Consider the following 17,874-nt stretch of genomic DNA (forward strand, 5'->3'; position numbering starts at 1 on the left):
TGAACTGTAGCCCTCTGCCATGTGCCACTCTGTCTTGGAGCCAGCTGGTTATGAACTGAAACCTCCACAAACTGCGAGCTCAATGAACCTTTCCTGCTTTCACTTTGGGGATTAAGTATTTTGTCTTAGCCAAGATGGAAGAAAAAATATATGTTTATGTATATGTATATAAAAATAATGAAGATAGTTACACTACTGATTTCTCTGAGTTTGCTGAAGAGAAAGATTTGTACTGGTATTGTTCAGACAATTGAATGTAGATGTCTTGTGCTCTGGATGAATGATTTGGGGATGACAATGTGCAATGTATGTACCATTGTTAAGGGCTGAGGATTTAGTTCAGCAGTGTAAGAGCCTGCCTGGCAAGTGCAAGGTCGTGACTTTGATTTCGGGTACCAAAAAAACTGGATTGTGTATCATTATTGTTCCCTGATTGATGTGCTTTGAAATTTTGTTGTAGTTTTTTTCTTTTTGTTTAATATTGGAATAAAATGGGTTTGGAAAAAAAAGTATTTTGTCTCAACAACAAGAGAAAAGTAACCAACACACTTAGCAAGACCCTGTCTTAAAGAAGTATAAAAGGGCTGGGGATATAAGTTCAGTATGAAGGCTCTGGATTCAATCCCTAGTAGCACACAAAAAATATTTTATTATATAATATGAAGTATGAAAATGTTGATTTCAGTAATGATAGGAGAAAAAAATGAAATTGAAGAATCATTTTGCCTATTAATTTAAAGCTTCAAAGATAGATGAAATATAATTTGAGGATGGTGCTATGGAACGATACACTCCTTCACTGCTATGGAAAAATAAACATATATTTTTATAGACACTATCACTTACTCCCTGACTAAAGTTCTGAGAATTATTCCAAGAGAAAGTATGTTAGGTTTGTATCACAGTGACAAATAGCTGAGATAACTGACTTGTAAAGAAGAAAACTTTATTTTGGATTATAGTTTTAGAGGGTTTAGTCCATGGTCACTTAGGCCTGTTGTTTTGTGCCATGACAGCAGCACACAGCTTGATGGGCATGTATAACAGAGGAGGCCACAAACCTCCCGGTGACAGGGCGGCAAAGACAGAGACAGGAGAGACAGGAGGGGGTTGGGACTCCCATTTCCCTCTTAAGATCAGGCCTCCACTGACCTAACTGCTCTCTACTATTCCTATAATTCCAGCATTCTGGGGGCCAAGGTAGGAGGATTTCAGCCAGCCTGGGCAACTAAAGACTTAATGAGACTCTGTCTCAAACAAGCAAATAAAACAGGACCTGGGATATAGCTCAGTGCAAAAGCTGCAGTTTCATTTCCCAGTACCACATGCATGTGCACACACACAACACACACACACACACACACACACACACACACACACACAGCTTAGGAACAGCTAATGAAAACTCATTAAGTGAATTACGGTAGCCCATTCAATATATAACATGCACTTTTGTAAGAATTTGGAAAATATAAGAAATATGCTATTATGGAAATTGCTTATTACAAAAGGTTAAGTGAAAAAGCTATAAAATCATGTTATGCTATGATTACAGATAAATAAATATACTTCCATGAGCAGAAGTCCTAGAAAAAAACTAAAAGAAGTTGGCTTATTTGAAATGGTGTGCTGTACTATTTAGAATTCAAATGTAATTCTAAATTTGTTTAGAATTGATATTTATATAATATATAAATAACACAAAGAAAAATAAAAACCTTTCCCTGAAGGAGAAAACAGTGAACTTTGAAGGAATATTGAAGATTATTAAGTTTTGCTAGATATACACAATTTGGTTAGCAACTTTCTGCTTTTTTTCTTTTGTACTGAGAATGGAACGCAGGACCTTTGCACGAGTTATATTCCCAGACCTTTTAATATTTATTTGTGTTTTTGTTTGTTTGCTTATTTGTGAGAAAGGGTCACTAAACTGCTAAGTTGTCCAGGCTATGATTCTCTTGCTTTGGCTTCTCAGAGTGCACCAAATTTGGACCATAACTTTAAGTGCTGACATTTTGTTCCAACATAGAATGGAAGATAGAATTTGAAATTATTACACAGATTTCAGTAAGTGTTTTGACAAAAATTAGATAATAGATAAACTTTTAAATATGACATGGTCTGAAACTACAAATTCCTCCCCCTACAAATGAATAAATTTTAGAAGACTGCTTTGAAGTGTGGTAAAATTTCTGATGCTTTGAAGAGTGTTTTATACAACATTGTTGAAAAGAAGAGGAAATGATTCTGGTTATATAAAACCCTAGGACCTTGCCAAACATGATTACACAACTGTAATCTCAACACTTGGGTAGCGGAGGCAGGAGGATTGCAATTTTGAGTCCAGCCTAGAGTACCTGGTACATTCAAGGGCAACCTGACTAGATAGTAAGAGACTGTCTCAAAAAACCCAACTAAATAAATACAATAAAATGAAAAATCTAGGAACTGGCAAATGTATGATAGAAAATGGTTGGTAATCACTTACGATTATTTCACAGAATTAAAAGTCAGATACAGACATTAAGATTTTATTTTCCCTAAACTGCCTATTTGGAATGTAATGAAGCTTTTCTTTTCTTATCTTTTTTTTTTTTTTTTTTGAGATAGGGTCTTGGTATGCAATTCAGATTGGCTTTGGACTTACTATGTAGCCCTGTGGCCCAGGCTGGCCTCAAACTTGAGATGATTTTCCTGCATCAGCCTCCCAAGTGCTGGGATTACAGGTGAGTGCCACCATGCCCAGCCCTCTGAGTATTTTGAGTTCTCTAACCTTACTAAATTATTTCAGGTCAACACAGTGGTCACAAATAACAAAACGTTCATTCAATGAGTTACGTATAACTCTCAGTTGGTCAGGTGGCAAATACATCTTTAAGCCCATTGCTGCCCCCTCCTCTTCAAATCATTAGGTGGGTTCTTTATTTTCTAAAGAGTTATGTGAGTCACATGGATGACTCTTAGAGGAATCCAAGGAAAATGGTCACCTAAGTCACACCCTGGAAATTCATGGCCAACATGGAGAACTGTCTTCAGGAGGGATGGCAGACTCCAGAACTCACACAGTGTGTCTGGATGCAAGGAGAAACTCGAACTATTATTTCCAACATTTGCATCCTTGTATTTTGTATAACTGTTCTTCCACTGTAAATTATTTTTGGGAACTTGTACTCGCTTGTGCTTATTTAATATAAAACAGGGGAAGTTATTGGTCAGGTGTGAGGTTGTGAATGGAAGCACTGCAGAATAGAGAGAGCATGTTCTTGACGACTATAAAAACCAAGAGTTGAATTCTGGCAATTTTTCTAAGTTTCCGTTTCTTTTCTGTTAAATGAGGTTAACAATACCGGTCATAGGTTATTATAAGAATCACACACTGCACACACCCACATGCACGCACTGTATCTAACACAAGCAACAACACTGGTGATGGAGATTAAGTATCAGACTAACTGGTTACTACCAGTCCTCAGGACTCCGGGTTGAATGGATTTGTTCAGATGATGGCATTTCGGGGGCTGGGGATTTAGCTCAGCCGCATAAGTACCTGCCTTGGAAGCAGGCAGTCGTGGGTTCGATCCCTGATACCGATAAAAAGGAAAAAGACAAAAAAAAAAAAAAAAAAAAGAAAAGAAAAAAGACAGATGGTGGCATTTCTCTGACACTCAGAATTTTCCATTTATAAAAATATCCAAAAGGCTTGGGATGGAGCTCAGTGGCCGGGCACTCGCCTGCATGTACACAAGCCTGGGTTCAACCTTAGAGTGCAGAGGTAAATAAGTAAATAAATGTATAAAAACAGCCCAAGGTAGCCAGCTGTTGATGAATGGCTTCTGGGGTTAAATTAACTTGCCAACAATCCATTTTGTTCTTTCTTCTCCCCTACATGGTTTTACTAAGCACCCCTAAACTCTAGGTACTACTGAAAAGGAGGAAGAAGCACATTCATTGCATGGAGACAACATGAAAAGAAGAACAGAAATGAGCAGCACTAAGTACCCAAATCCTAGTCCCCATCTCAGTCCCAAGGCAGGAAATTCTCCTGCTCTGGCCACTCCTTTCCCGTGCAGCTGAGCATGACGGCCAGCCTGGGCAGTAATTTCATGGCTTCAATTTTCAGTTGTTCACCTTGTTTTCATAAGGCAAGTCAGGATGGGGCAAGTTTCAAGCAATCATTTAAACAATCAAAACGTGGCCTCACACGGCCTATGGTTTACCCCGTGATAGTGCCCTACCCCTGGCACCGGGACAAGGGCGCTCTGTCCTCTCGCAGAGGGCGTGGATAAAAGCCATTATGTTTCTTAAACTTCATTGGATTAAGATGCCGTCTTACGTAGGGAGAAGAACATGGCAATACTAGAAGTAGAAATGTTTACTCAGTCTGGCCAAACAGTACAAAACCATTTGATCCACTGTGTGTTCTAAAGTAAAGCACTGTTGCTTTCTGAGCCCAGAATAGCGTGGCCTGTGTTTCTCTCGGTAAGGAGAAAAAAAAAAAAAAAAAAAAAGAAAATCACAGCTGAGCCTGGGAAAATCCCCCAAGGCCTGATATTACCTTCCTTTTTTTTTTAAATGCCAATGATGATCACCAACAAAATTTTTTTTCTAATTCCCAGGAGTATTGTGATAATTAACTAAAATTTTAAAAATGAAGGGCTGGGGGCATGGCTTAGTGATACAGTGTGCACTCAGTGTGCACAAGGCCCTGGGTTCCATCCCCAGCACCCCCCCCACACACACGCACATGCACATGCGTGGACAAAAAACTCTGTGGAGCACAAAACGCTACTTTATTATTAGTTCAACTATCACAGGAAGGGGACTGAGATCCCCCAGGTTGTCTGCAGACAGTAGCAATGAAGCAGACAGACAGCGGGGCACACACGCCAGACGGGAAGCACGTCTGATTCTTAAATACAGGCTGGAGTCCCTTTCGCTGAGCTACACCTGGCACCCCGGGAGCCCCGGCGGCTCTGGTCGTGAAGGAGCACGTCTGGTCCAGGGCCTCCATCCCTCGCCCCGTCTGGCCCGCGGCTCCACCCTGCAGCTCCGGCCCAGGGCCAAGTCTGGGCGAACTTCCCTCCGCGGCCGGCTGGCACTGCCTTTCCGGTGTCATCAGGCATCAAGCCAGAGTCTTAAGTTATAAACAGCACAAGCGGCCCCAGACGGGACTCCTCCCTCCTGCCAGGGCTGGGAATTCCCCTTCCCGTCCCGTCCCTTCCCTTCCTTTTCAGTCTCTCCGAATTCTACCTCCTCACTTTTTTTTGCTCCAGCTCTGGACGAGGGTCTGAGAAATCAAAGGAAACTAAGAAGGGTCAGGGAGCAAATTTATCCTGCTTGACTATTCCTGTGAATTAAGAACGTAGGAAGCTCTTAATAACTATTTACTTAATGAAAACAAACAATTAATACACTGATAATACATGTCAAACGAAGGCCTAGGCCTTCTCGTGAACCCTAAACACCCTACCTACTTTTCCTCTGCATTTTTTTCCTTCTACTGCTGAGGATGAAACCCAGGGCCTACACCTCCAGCCCCTTTTTAATTTTGTTTTTCACTTTAAACAAAATCTCAATAAATTGCTAACTTTCTCAGGCTGGGTTTGGATTGACAATCTTCCTGCCTCAGCCTCCCAGAGTGCCGGTTTTACAGGTGTGCCACCATGCCCAGTTTGCTCTTATGAAACACGAAGTTACCCTTAACCTGGGGGAAAAAAGAACCTCAAAAGGGGGCAAACTTTATTTTTCACTTATTTCTCAAAAGGGATAGAACCTATACAATAGTGCGCAAATGCGTCAGTTTAGGAGTGGTGTGGAGAGCTGGTGGGGCTGTCGTGTTTTCTGGGATACCAGAGCAGTCCCCTGGCTAGAAAGAAAGCACAGGGGTGACAACAGAGGCAGGCTAACTTCCTCCACAGGCAGACGGGAAGGAGCACATTCTGTTTACTCCCTGCCCCTAGCTCGAGATAGCCTGCCAATGGAGGGGTGCAGAGCCAGATTTTAATTTGGTGAAGGACAGAAATCTGCAGATATAAGATGAAGAAGGCAGAATAAATACAAACAAGTCAGGTCGATGCACATCATAACCAAATTATCTAAACCAAATATTGTTTAAAGAACAAATCTTGAAAGTAGTAAGAGAAAAATGATAAATTGTACATCAAAGAGCAGTGATCTGACCAACTGCCAGCTTCTCAGTAGAAGCCATGAGGCCAGAAGAGAATGGGAAACATCTCTTTAAGATGCTGAAAGCGTGCTCACCTCAGCAGCACACATGATAAAATGCTGAAAGAAAAAAGAACAAGAGCAAAATCTGTCAACGCAGAATTTTATACCCAGTTGAGACACTGTTCAAATAGGAAGGCAAAAAGAACATTTTCAGACAAAATACAATGATAAGATTTTGTGGTCAACAGACCTGTTTTATAGCGCACTATAATAAATAGTAAAAGAAGTATAGAAAATCCTCAAAACACTAAAAAGAGAAATCCCATTTGTCCCAGCTATTGCCTAAGTATCTTCCCGAGAGAGTTAAAGACATAATACTACAGTGATACATGCATACCCATGTTTAAAGCTTGGAAATGTCCTATTTGCCATCAACAGATAAATGGATGAAGAAAATGTGATATTTATACACAATGGAGTACTACTCTGCCAATTTGTCCAAGAAGGGCAAATTTGAAACACTGTCCCCTACAAAGGACAGTGTCCTCGAGATCATAATAAGTGTATCATGCACAAGCTTAGATAGCACATGGTTTCTCTTAAATGAGAAATCCAATATATAAATAAAGTACAAATAAAAGATAATAGAAAAAAGAGGAAAAAAAGTTATTGTATCCTAGCATGGCCAATGTATCTAAAATGTGCCTTGCTTTAATAGAATTATTTTATGTGTTCTATATATTTGTGCCTATTAGTTTGGCTGTTAATCTGTGTTTATGATGATTAACTTGATAAAGACTTATAAGAGTAAACAAAGCTGATCTTGGCAAAAAAGAAACAGAAAAGGGGATGGAAGGAGGGAAAAAGGAAAGAATTGAAATGTGTTCTGTACATGCAGCAGTTCCCCACAATGAATGTAACCAGTATGTACTAATAAAATTTTTAAATGAATTTCTAAAAAGACTATTTCTGTTGCCTGTATTCTCTTGATTTCTTTACAAATTATTTGTTTAAAACTAAAATTACAGCACTGTCTTGAGTGATCTGTCATTGGGAAAAGTCTTACATAAAATATGAGCTCCGGTTCTCATAGGCTTCCTACTCTATGAGATAATGTATTTATCTTATGGAATACTTGGAGCCTGAAATAACAGCTTCCATCTACCGTGGCCTGTTCTCAGTGTGGCAGGTTTGAGGGTGAACTGGCTGAGAAGGAGGATGTATCTTAGGAAATAGAAGGAAGAGTGGCAGAACTTAGGATATACAGTCACAGCTTGGTACTCAACTGCTTTGAAACGGATCAAATTTGGTACAGTGACACATTTTGATGTGAAAATTTTGCCTCGGTACTTGTTTGGTACTCAGTACTTGTTTGGTACTCAGCATGCAAGGCAGAACTGCCCTGTGAATTGCTACCCTTTCCAGCCAAAACAATTTGGTACTTGTTTTCGGTACTGAGCTCGTAGTGCTCCCTGAAGCCAACAGGACCTCCATAAGTGCTTGGGAAGCAGCACTAACGCAATGGAGGAAGACAGATTGACAGTAAATGCCCTCGTGATAAAGGCTAGATTTCCAGCTTCGTTTCCATTCCTCGGCCTAAGACCCAGTCCTCTGTCACTGCAGAACCAGGAGGAGAGAAATGTAGCCTAACGCTGTTCACACTCCAGCTCCACAGCCGTCTCATTCCTTATCCATCACGAACGTTCTCTGGAACTGGCGAGACTGACCGTGTCTCAGGTGGGATTTACTCAGCTCCTCCTGGTGTCGCACCTTCAGCTACACTGGGGGCAGAGGAGGTGGTAAGAGCTGGGAAATACTAAGGAGGAAAGTTACAGACACAGTTTCAAGGTCTGTCCTTGGGAACAGGAAGTCAGTGCCCTGGATGAGTCATGAATACCTAAGACACTAAGCACGATGAACAGGCCGGGTGGAGAGGACGGATGATCCAGGTGCTGGAATTCTTGGTAGACAGGAATGTCCAGGGAGTGGAAAACGATAGGAAAAAGGCCCGAGCAGGGGGAGAGCTGGTGTGTCAAATAATGATCGAAAAGCAGCAAGAGGAGCAAGGACAGTATTTCTTCAGCTACAGCCAAGGTTGCTGTTTCCTTCCTATATTCCATTATTTACCGGCTGACTAGAACCACCATTACCTAGGCCTACCCAGAACCTGAGAATACCCCTTTTCCTCCCTCACTTCTTATATCGAATCCCTAAATGCCTAATATTGTCCAGATCCGACCCTGAATTACAGGCAGGTGAGAAACAGCAGATGACTGGAGGATTCCCATTGGCAGCTGTGACAGAGTGGCATAGGATGCACCTACCAGCCTCAGAATTCTGAATGGAACCCTGCCACACGGTTGTGTTGGTGCTTGGGATACCACAGGCATGTGGCCAGGACCCCCACGCTTGTCAGAGGTTGTCAGCATTTTAGCTTCTCTCAGGGAGGGTTTTTAACGGTTTCCCTTTCTATAAATTGTTTTTATTCTGCTGTGACTATGGCATCCTTTTCAGAGAAAGCGAGGTTCAGGAGGAATTATTCCAGGTATACAGCCTCACTGATAAACTACGTGAAAAGGATTCTGAGGCTCAGTTTTTGAAGATGGGCTCAGAAAGGCAGCCCCACAATTAACCAGTGAACTCTGGTGCTCAAGGGGCCCCGCCGTTGCTGGGGTGGCTGCAGAGGGGATACTGCCTGGGCCTCAGGAAGACAGGGACCGCCCAGATGATACTATCCAAATGTCTCTGCCTCAGTGAGGCGCAGGGCCTGTTTGTCAGGTTTTGGTCAGGTCCTCTGGAATAGCTGGGACAGCACTGAGCGTGAGAGCGGGAAAAGCCTGTTTATCGCTACTGATGTTTACTTAATGCTTCCCTAGAGCCCGGTGACCAGTTCAGAGGCCTGGCCATTGCAGCTGTCCATCTCAGATAAGCCTGGATACCTCCACCTGCCCCAACTGGTAAAAAATGAATAGCCAGGGGGTCATCTGATTTGCGCTGATCTCTCCCATGCCAACAGAAGTCATGGGGGCCTGAGTTTTGTACAACAGGTCAGTCCCAACCCTGCCTCAAACGGCCAGTAGAAAGAAATCTGCTCTTGGATCCCGATTGCGATCAAGAGGAACCGCTGACTTACCCTGACCACAGCCAAACGAAAGCCTCCCCTTCGCGGAGAGCTGTGTCAAGGGTAAGCCCCGGGTGTGCAAGGCTCCTGGAGTCTCAGGAGGCTGCTGTGGGCTTCGTGAGGCGTCGAAGGCAGGAGAAAGCCATGCGGGTCTGAGCTGCACCTGGAGGGGGCCGGGGTGCACAGAGAGGCCGGGCTCCTGCAGGCAGGTGAGCCCGAGTCTTCCTGCGGGGGCGCGTACATGGGGGTGCTTCGCACGAGAGCAGGCCCGGCGGGTGACCCTGCTGGCCTCTCCGTGGTGAGGGACCAGGGTGGGAGCGGAGGATGGACGGCCCCGGGGCAGGGTGCGTCCTACGGAGCGCAGGGGCTGGGGGACCCGCGGGCGGCGGGCGCCGCTCCTCCGCTCCCCACGTCCCACTGCCCGGCGCTGGGGACCCCGGCACAGCGAGGAGCCCCGGGGAGCCCACATGGCCGCCCCCAGGCCGGGGCGCCGAGGCAGGAAGCGCGGCACGGAGGCGCCCAGCCCGTCCGCTCGGGGAGGAGGAGCGGGTGGGGTCGCGCCGGGCGGGCCGGGGGCCGGGGCCGGGGAGAGCGGGGCAGAGCGGGGCAGAGCGGGGCCGGGGCTGGCGGCGGGCCGCGGCGAGGCGCGGCGCCGGGCGTTCCGGGCGCAGGGTGGAGAGGGAGCCCGGCGGCGGGCGGGCGGCGGGCGGGCGTCACCGCTCGGCCGGCGCTGCCTCCCCGCCCCCCGGCTTCCTGCGGAGGCCGCGGCCGCCATGTTGGCGTGGGGCTGAGGCGGCGCCGGCGGAGCCCAGCGCCGCGACCGGCTGCGCAACAGGTTCTCCGGGGACGAGGCCGGCGGGCCGGCGGCGCAGCAGACTCCCGGCGCCCGCCTGTCCGCCCGCCCGCTGCGGGCCGAGGGCCGCGGGGCCGGCCGTGACGCGGCAGGCGCGGCGGGGCGCCAGGTGGGTGAAGCCGCGGGGCCGGCAGGTGCGGGCGCCGCCCCGGCTGGCTGCGGCCGGACGGCGGGGACGGCGGGAGGGAGCGCGGCGGCCGCCGGGCGGACACCTCGACTGCGGCTCCTGCCGGGCGGACGCGGGGCCGGGCCGGGCCGGGCCGGGCCGGGGCGGGAGCGGCGGTGTCTCCCGCGGCCCAGCGCGCCGGGCCGGCAGGTGGCGGGCGCCGCGGAGGGGCTGGGGCGACGGGGCCCCGCGACGGACGGACGGACGGACGGAGGGACGCACGCACGCACGCAGGCCCCCGCGCGCCGCCGGGGCCCCATTTTGTCCGGCGGAGTCGGCTTCCTCCGTGGCGCGGCTGGCGCAGGATGTCAGGTGAGCCGCATCGCGGTGCGTCAGCGGCCGAGTCGCGGGGACGGCGGCGGCCGGGGCCGGCGTCCCCGCCTCGCGTGCTGCCCGAGCTGGGCGATGCTGAGCTTCGCCTTCGTCGTCAATGACTTGCAGGGTGTACAGGAAGCACGGACCGATGCGGTCTCCGAAGTTACAGTGAAGTTGCTTATTATTTTTTCTTAAAGGCGCCTGCATGGTGCATGGCGCATAGGAATGGGTAAACTGAGGCTGAAACTGCAGATGATTTTCGCTTTGTGGAAAGATGTTTGGATTTTTGATCGTGAGCGTTGTTACTGAATGATTACCCAAGCAAGGATGCTTCGTGTAGCACTTGTATTCCTGCTGAATCGGTAATTGTTTTGATAGAACCAACCGCTCTACGATAGGAATTAAGGTTAGCACAAAAATTATTGTCTTACTACGTGCTTCTGGTGTGTTTTACTAGTGTTTCCTTTGCTTACTCAGAGACGGGCAAGGTGCGACTTGAAATTTTCTCTTGTTACTCAGGTTGATTTAGGGAGCATAAACTGTAGGTTAAGCTTCTTAAACCCATCAGAGAAATTAATTGCCTCTCCTTTTGTGAGTTTGCTACATTGTTAATCAGTGATCGAACCTAAAAGCAACCTAGAAACACTACATAAAATCTTTATAGGGCTACTAATAGAGTCACTTAAAGATAGTAGCAACTCTGATGTGCTCACCTTCCGGTTTTTGGGCAGTGTCTGTGATTGTATTGTAATTTTAAAAGTAAAATCGGAAGTATTTCATTCTTTCTTGAAGGATGAAGGAAGAATTGTGCATTTCTGATACCTTGGTTTGTATTAAGCTGCTGAAAAGATTGCATTTTTTACCCTTTAATGCATTCATAATTATTCCTTTTGTTCACCTTTATTACGAAAGGTCAACTGCTTTGAGAAAATTTGGCCAGTACTTGAATTATTGTGTGGGGAGCTACCATTGTTCAGCATATCTCAAGGCTCAAATTCTGATTACTTAAGAACATGAGGAAGTACAGGAGGCACATTTTGGGGACTGGGACTGGATTTATAATTTTTTAAAAACTCCTTTTAAAAGATGGATTTTTTATTTTACATAACTCTAGGATTTTTAGTGTTATTGTATCTTTGAGACAGAATTTCACAAATTTCCATTCTCAGTTTTAGTGAGACAGAAGACCATTTAGTGGCCATCCTGTCCTTTTCTTTTCTTTTTTGCGGTACTGGGGGTCAAATTCACTGAGCTACATCCCCAGCCCCGTCCTTTTCAGCTACACTTTTTTCAGTATTATAATTTTCCATGATGGTCATGTGTAGAGCCCAATGCTAAATGTTTTACATAATGATTTAAAACTCACAAAGACCCTAGGAATAATTAACTGCCACCCATAAAATAAATAAGTGAAATGGTAACCTGGAGTTCAACGGACTGTTTTAAAATCTCTGAGTTAGTACAAGAGCTTTGTTTCAAATGAAGATCATTTTAAATTCAGCACTTGTACCCTTATCTGTTAACTCATCTTTTTTCCCAGATTTAAAAAGGGATACTGTGTAGCATTTGGAGGTTAATTGCTGGGTGAATGAATGGAAGTGCCTATTAGTGTATTGATAAGTAACATTTTGCATATTATCATTGCACTATATTTACTTTTAATATTTGTGTTCAATTCTAGAAGTGATTAAGAATAAACTTACTAAAATGTGATTACATTTCTAACAATGTATTTGCTTTTTAAATTTTTATTCTGGTTCTTTTGTTGTTGTTTGTGACAAGGTCTCATTAGACGACCTTGAACTTTGGTCTGTCTTTGAACTGTCTAGCTTTGAACTGTCAATTCTCCTGTCCCAGCTCCCAAGTGCTGGATTTATAGGTGTGTGCCACTACACCTGGGTTTGTATTTTTTAAAAAAGTATATATGGAAAAACTTTGTGAAAAACTACTTTGAAGAAAGGCTAAGTAAAAGAGAACACTGTGTTTGTTAATTATTACAGTCAGGATTCCAAGTGTGAAGTTAAAAAAATAGTTTACAATTAACTCTGCAGTTACATAGATCTAAAACTGAAGATGCATTGCAAATGTTGTATTTCTGAGTTCCTGTTTTAAGTTTGTATCATTCTACAGCTGTTCAGCTCAGAGATTGTTAGAGTTCTTTTGGATAAAGTATGCTTGAAGGTATTGAGAAAGAGGAACTGAAATTGTTTTAAAGGATATGAAGGCAGAGAGGAAATGGGGGAGGAGGGGAGGAACAGCAGAAATAGGACAGTGAATTGAGAGAGAGATTTTCACAATTTAAGAGGGGCAGATACTTCATTTGCAGAATCTGTAGCATTATTTTGGGAAATTGACAGACATTTAACTTGTTTCGTTTAGCCAATTCCTATGTTTTCTAGCTCTTTTTCTTCGTGAATGCATGCTCATTTGTGAATAAGTATTTGTGTTTAATAAAAATTTCATGTATTTTTCTCATAATGATACTGGATAGGAATGAAGGCTTCCAGCACAGTGCCAGATAGCTGTAAGATCTTAGGCAAGTAACTTTAATTCGCTGGTCAGTTTCTGTTTTCTTATCTGTAAAATGGGGATAATAATAGAACCCATCTCAAAGTATAATATCAAATACTAATTAACACAGTGACTGCTACTTAAAGTGCCTAATGAATGTTACCTGCTATTATTTCAGCTTGCTTCAGTGAGAAATTTTAAAATAATTCAGCTTAGTTCTTTTTTGATCTGTGTTTTTATCCAGTGGCTGATAAAGAAATTAGCTTTTTTGCCCTTAATTTTTAATCAAAACGATTCATGTAAGAAAGCTGAAAATAAAGTAAAAGAATTTACCCACAGTCCCGTCTCCCAACCCAGGATCTGCTCATCTGTAGTCCCCTTAATTTCTGCTGTTTTGGATGATCACGTCAAAGTCTCTGAACCCAGGTGCAGTGTGAAGAGAACTGGCCTAGGGAGAGCTGATGGTGGGAGAGAATGGTGTCACCTGCAGAAGTTGGAAAAGCTAGGCGCCAGCAGTGTTTGCCCTGGCCACTAGGAGTCTGCTGGGAAGCTCCGCATCGCCATTTCATTCTCATGAACCAGACCAGCACGTTGGTCCGCTCTGCTCGCCACCCAGCCACCCCTCCTGCCTCAGTCTCCCATCCCATACGCCGTTGTGGTGCTTGTGAAATGCCTGCTTAAATATAAGCACTGAGTGGATCAAATAATCTCACAGGTAACATAATGTTTGGCAGGGTTACTTTTTAGTAAGCGTGAAATACTACTCAGGGAATATAAGTGAGAATTTCCAAGTTTCAGGAAGCTTGTCCATGGATGGACTGGGGATGCACATACAACATTCCTTCTCTGGGTTAAGTCCCAAAACCCACAGGTAGCAAAGAGACGCCTTCTCCCTAGAAGCGTTTTAGGTTTTCCTCTGCTGAAGTTCCAGTGACATGATAAACATTGACTGTCTTGCTGCGGAGACAACCTGTTTTGGAAGGTTTTCCCTGCTTTCTGTGCATTCCTTCTGGGTCTAATCCTCTTTCCTGTGATTCTAAGAGTTGTTACTTCCTGCTTCCAGCACCCTAATTTCTAAATTCAAATCCTCTGGATTCCAGAGAGCAGAGTAGCAAGGATGATTGAAATGGAAAGAGTTATCTAGGTATTAATCATGGTCTTAGGTACTCTTCTCATTGCTGAGACAAAATACCTGACATCCTACATTAAAGGAAGTAAAGTTTATTTAGCTCCAAGTTATAGAGGTGTCAGCTGGCTCCAGAGCAGAAATAGTTGATAGTAGGCAACCAGAGCAAAGCAGGACACGCCCGATCTCGTCTGATCTCCGAAGCAAAGCAGGTTTGGGCCTGGTTCGTGCTTGGATGGGAGACTGCCTGGGAATACCCGGTGCTGTAGGCTTATTAAAAAAAGCAACACAAAACAAAAAAACCCCAAAAAACAAAGCCAGCAACGACCGCAGCTCTCTGTCCCTTTTATCTTATCCAGGCTACTCGGGGCAGGTAGCAGTCACACCCTTAATCCTGGCGGCTCCCTAGCACTGCACCATGAAGCAGTCCCAGTGTCACATACTAGATCTCGCCACCTCTGAAGAGCCCCACCTGTGACTGCATGAGGCTTTGGGGTGGCATCCAGATATAAGCTATGCCAGGTAGCCCCAAACTTTTTCTGATGCTACTTTATCCTACTAGGTTTTAAACCATGATGATAATCTTATCTTGGAAAAGCATATACTGCTGGTCATTCTGAAATCTATCCTTGATCTTGTTCTTCGTAGCCAAGTCTTGGAGGCTTCATTGAGGAAAAAGTCTTTCTCTCTTTCTGTCTGTCTCTCTCTCCTCTCTTTCTCTTTCTCTCTCTTTCTTCCTTTTCTTTATTCCCAGTCATTGGCTTCAAAAAGTTAGGACCTCCCTGAGTGTGGGGGTCTACCCCTGTAATCCCAGCACCTGGAAGGGCTGAGGCAGGAGTTTGAGACCAGATGGGTCTCAAACCAGATAGCAAGACCCTGTCTTAAAAAAACAAAAAAGATTCAGTGCAAGTTCCTCATGATTCAGAGCACAGAATCCCCATCCCTCTTTTTAATTGCAGGACTGTGCAGTGAGCCACATCTCCAGCCCTTTTTGTTCTTTTTTAAATTTTGAAACATGGTCTCCAGCACTAAATTACTAAATTGCCTGGGCTGGGTTTGAACTTGTAATCCTCCTTTGGCCTCCCCAAGTGCTTGGATTATAGGTGTGCATGAGCCACCATTGACTACTTACTTGCAGGAACTGATTTCACACTGAGTTTGGTGTGCTCGCCTGTCACCCAGCCCTTGGGAGGCTGAGAAAAGGTGACCACCTGAGTTGAAGGCCAGCCTGAAGCGTAGCAGGAGCCGATGTTAAAACAAACAGACGCGCAAAACCAAAACAAAACAGAAAAGAAAGAACTGGTTTAAGCACTGAGGAGATACCAGTCAACAAAATATACAAACAACCTTGCCCAAGTGCCACTTAAATTCAAGAAAGGAGTAGAGACAGAATGTCTAGAAGTTAGAATTTGTTCAATGCCATGGGGGGAGAGAATAAATGGGGACATCTGAGAGGAGCAATTCAAGATTTAAGGAGGATTACCCTACACATGTTATGGATAAATGATACTTTAGATGCATATCAGTCGGCGTGAGGCGGGCGTCTTGGCGTGTGTGTAACTCCAGCCCTGCAAGGTGGAGGGCCTGTGCTTCATCCCCAGTGCCGCCAGGAAAGAAACTTAGCAGTATTTTAGTATACTGTATTTAAGATAAATGTTTATTATTTTAGTAGTAGTATTTGATTTGCAATCTTTGAGGTTTTTTTCCTAGTTACTAAAACTGAGAAAGCAGAACAAAATCCCCAGGAACAATATAAGCCCAAAACAAAGATTTGTCAAACAGCTTAGGATAGATACCTTTGATTTTTCCTAAAAATCCTGTCTTGTTTGTTTTAAAGTTATATTGATTTTTTGTTTGTACTGTTTTTAGTGTGATGAATAATACATATTCCATGTAGAAAATCGGAAATCTATAGGGAGCTTTAAGGAAGAGCATATTAGTCACTAATAATTATATTACCCAAAGATAACCATTGATAGTATCTTAGTAGAGCTTGTAGAACATTTTCTTTACAGGTAATAGAATTATATACTTTTTTTTCTTTCAGTACTGGAGATTGAGCCCAGGTCTTGAGCATGCTAAGCCAGAGCTGTGCTGCTGAGCTATGTTCCTGACCCTGTTACGTTACTTACTTTGTGGCTTACCAACAGTTATCAGAACATGGCAGTATTTTACTAAATATTTACCCTCTGCATACTTTTATTCACTATCTGTTGCCCTGCTGCTGCTGAATATTAATGGTATTATCTAACATTTATCGACCACTTACTATATTCTAGTTATTTCTGAGATATTTAATGCACTTTAACTTGTTTAGTCTTTAACTTCTCTTTAAGAGCTGTTCTATTATTATTTATTTTATGGTCACGAAAATTGAGCAAGGACAGGTTCGGTGATTTGCCCAAGATCACACAGCTGTTAAAGAGTGGGCAGGATGTAACCGTAGTCTAATTTCAATCCTCTGCTTGTAATCATTGTTTTATATTGCATCTCTAACATTAAGGTAGTTTGTAACTTTTTGGTTGTTTTAAAGTATACCAGACTTAACATATTTGTGGCTGTATTTATGTTCATATCTGTAATTATTTTGTTAGAATAAACTTCTGATAGAATTATTGGAACAAAAGATACTTCCTAAGGACCATGTAAATACATTGCCAAATTGTCTTCTAGTATAAGTGAAACAGTCCTATTATCTGGCATGCTTGGAAACACTGGCTTTTAAAAATCTGTTTATTCGTTTATTTATTTGTGGTGGTGATTGCACTAAGCTACATCCCTGGTCCTTTTTTTTTTTATTTGAAAGCAAGGTCTTGCTAAGTCATTGGGCTCATATTTGTGATCATCTTACCTCAGACTCCCAGGGTGCTGGATTACAGACATGTACCACATAGCTGGCTAAAATGTGTTAATTTAATAAAGACTACCTTACTTTGATTTTTCTTTCTCTGCGTATTAATAAGGCCATGTCTGTTGCCATTTTTCTGAGAAATACTGGTTTCTGCTTTTTCTCATTGGCACATTCATCTTGTTTATGTCTAAGAGTTCTTTATATATTAAGAGTAGTACCTTAATCATTTAATGTGTAATCCCCCCCCCCAGGTTTATATGTTAGTTTTTTAAAATGGATTTTTAGAAGATGATGAGATAGCCAATATATAAAAAATATTTCTAAATAAAATATACTGAGTGTTTTTATTAACTCATTTAATTTTTACATGCTATTTTAGTTACTTTTCTCTGAGTTACTTTTTTTTTTGGTACCCGGGATTAAACTCGCGACCAGGCACTTACAAGGCAGGCGTTTGTGTTGCTGAGACCAAATACCCCACACCCAAAGATGAGGGAGAAAAGGTTTATTTAGCTCAGAGTTTGTAGAGGTTTCAGTCCGTGCTCCAGTGGCTCTAAAGCAGGGCACAGCGTGGCAGAAGGGCCACAGCTCATGGCGGCGGCAGGCAGCAAAAGCCAGTGTAAGAAGGGGAGTCGAGCTTGTTTCTGTTCCCTTTATCGTATGCAGACTGCTGGGATTAGGTTGGTGCTGATCCGATCAGTGGACTGACCCAGCGGCCGCCTGTCCTCAATCCCAGCACCCTTAACCCAGCATTGCACTCTCT

General features: G+C 43.9%; 2 protein-coding genes across 16 annotated transcripts in view; one reads left to right on the top strand and one right to left on the bottom strand.

The window, feature by feature from the left end:
* Nucleotides 1-10,568, bottom strand: part of LOC111757718 (basic proline-rich protein-like) — a 28,423-nt gene extending 17,855 nt beyond the window's left edge. For 8 of the 9 annotated variants that reach the window (XR_010041430.1, XR_010041415.1, XR_010041428.1 and 5 more), the window contains exon 1: nt 9,302-10,568. Coding sequence is in view for 4 of the 9 variants with exons in the window: in XM_063231621.1 (XP_063087691.1) it covers nt 9,302-10,568 (1,267 nt within the window). In the remaining 5 variants the exon portion in view is untranslated. Of the gene's footprint in view, nt 1-4,775; nt 7,950-9,301 lie in introns of those variants that run through there. The other variant, XM_063231651.1, reaches the window with a different exon arrangement.
* The window catches only part of Itsn2 (intersectin 2), a 142,926-nt gene continuing 134,363 nt past the window's right edge, over nt 9,312-17,874 (top strand). For 3 of the 7 annotated variants that reach the window (XR_010041404.1, XM_063231564.1, XM_063231609.1), the window contains exon 1: nt 10,081-10,251. The gene's annotated coding sequence lies outside the window, so the exon portion shown is untranslated. Of the gene's footprint in view, nt 9,499-10,080; nt 10,252-10,482; nt 10,621-10,754; nt 11,030-17,874 lie in introns of those variants that run through there. The other 4 variants (XM_063231582.1, XM_063231593.1, XM_063231574.1 and 1 more) reach the window with 4 other exon arrangements.

The sequence above is a fragment of the Cavia porcellus genome, unplaced genomic scaffold, assembly GCF_034190915.1.
Source record: "Cavia porcellus strain 051 isolate PalLab524CR breed Dunkin Hartley unplaced genomic scaffold, mCavPor4.1 scaffold_1, whole genome shotgun sequence".
NCBI classification, from domain to species: Eukaryota; Metazoa; Chordata; class Mammalia; order Rodentia; family Caviidae; genus Cavia; species Cavia porcellus.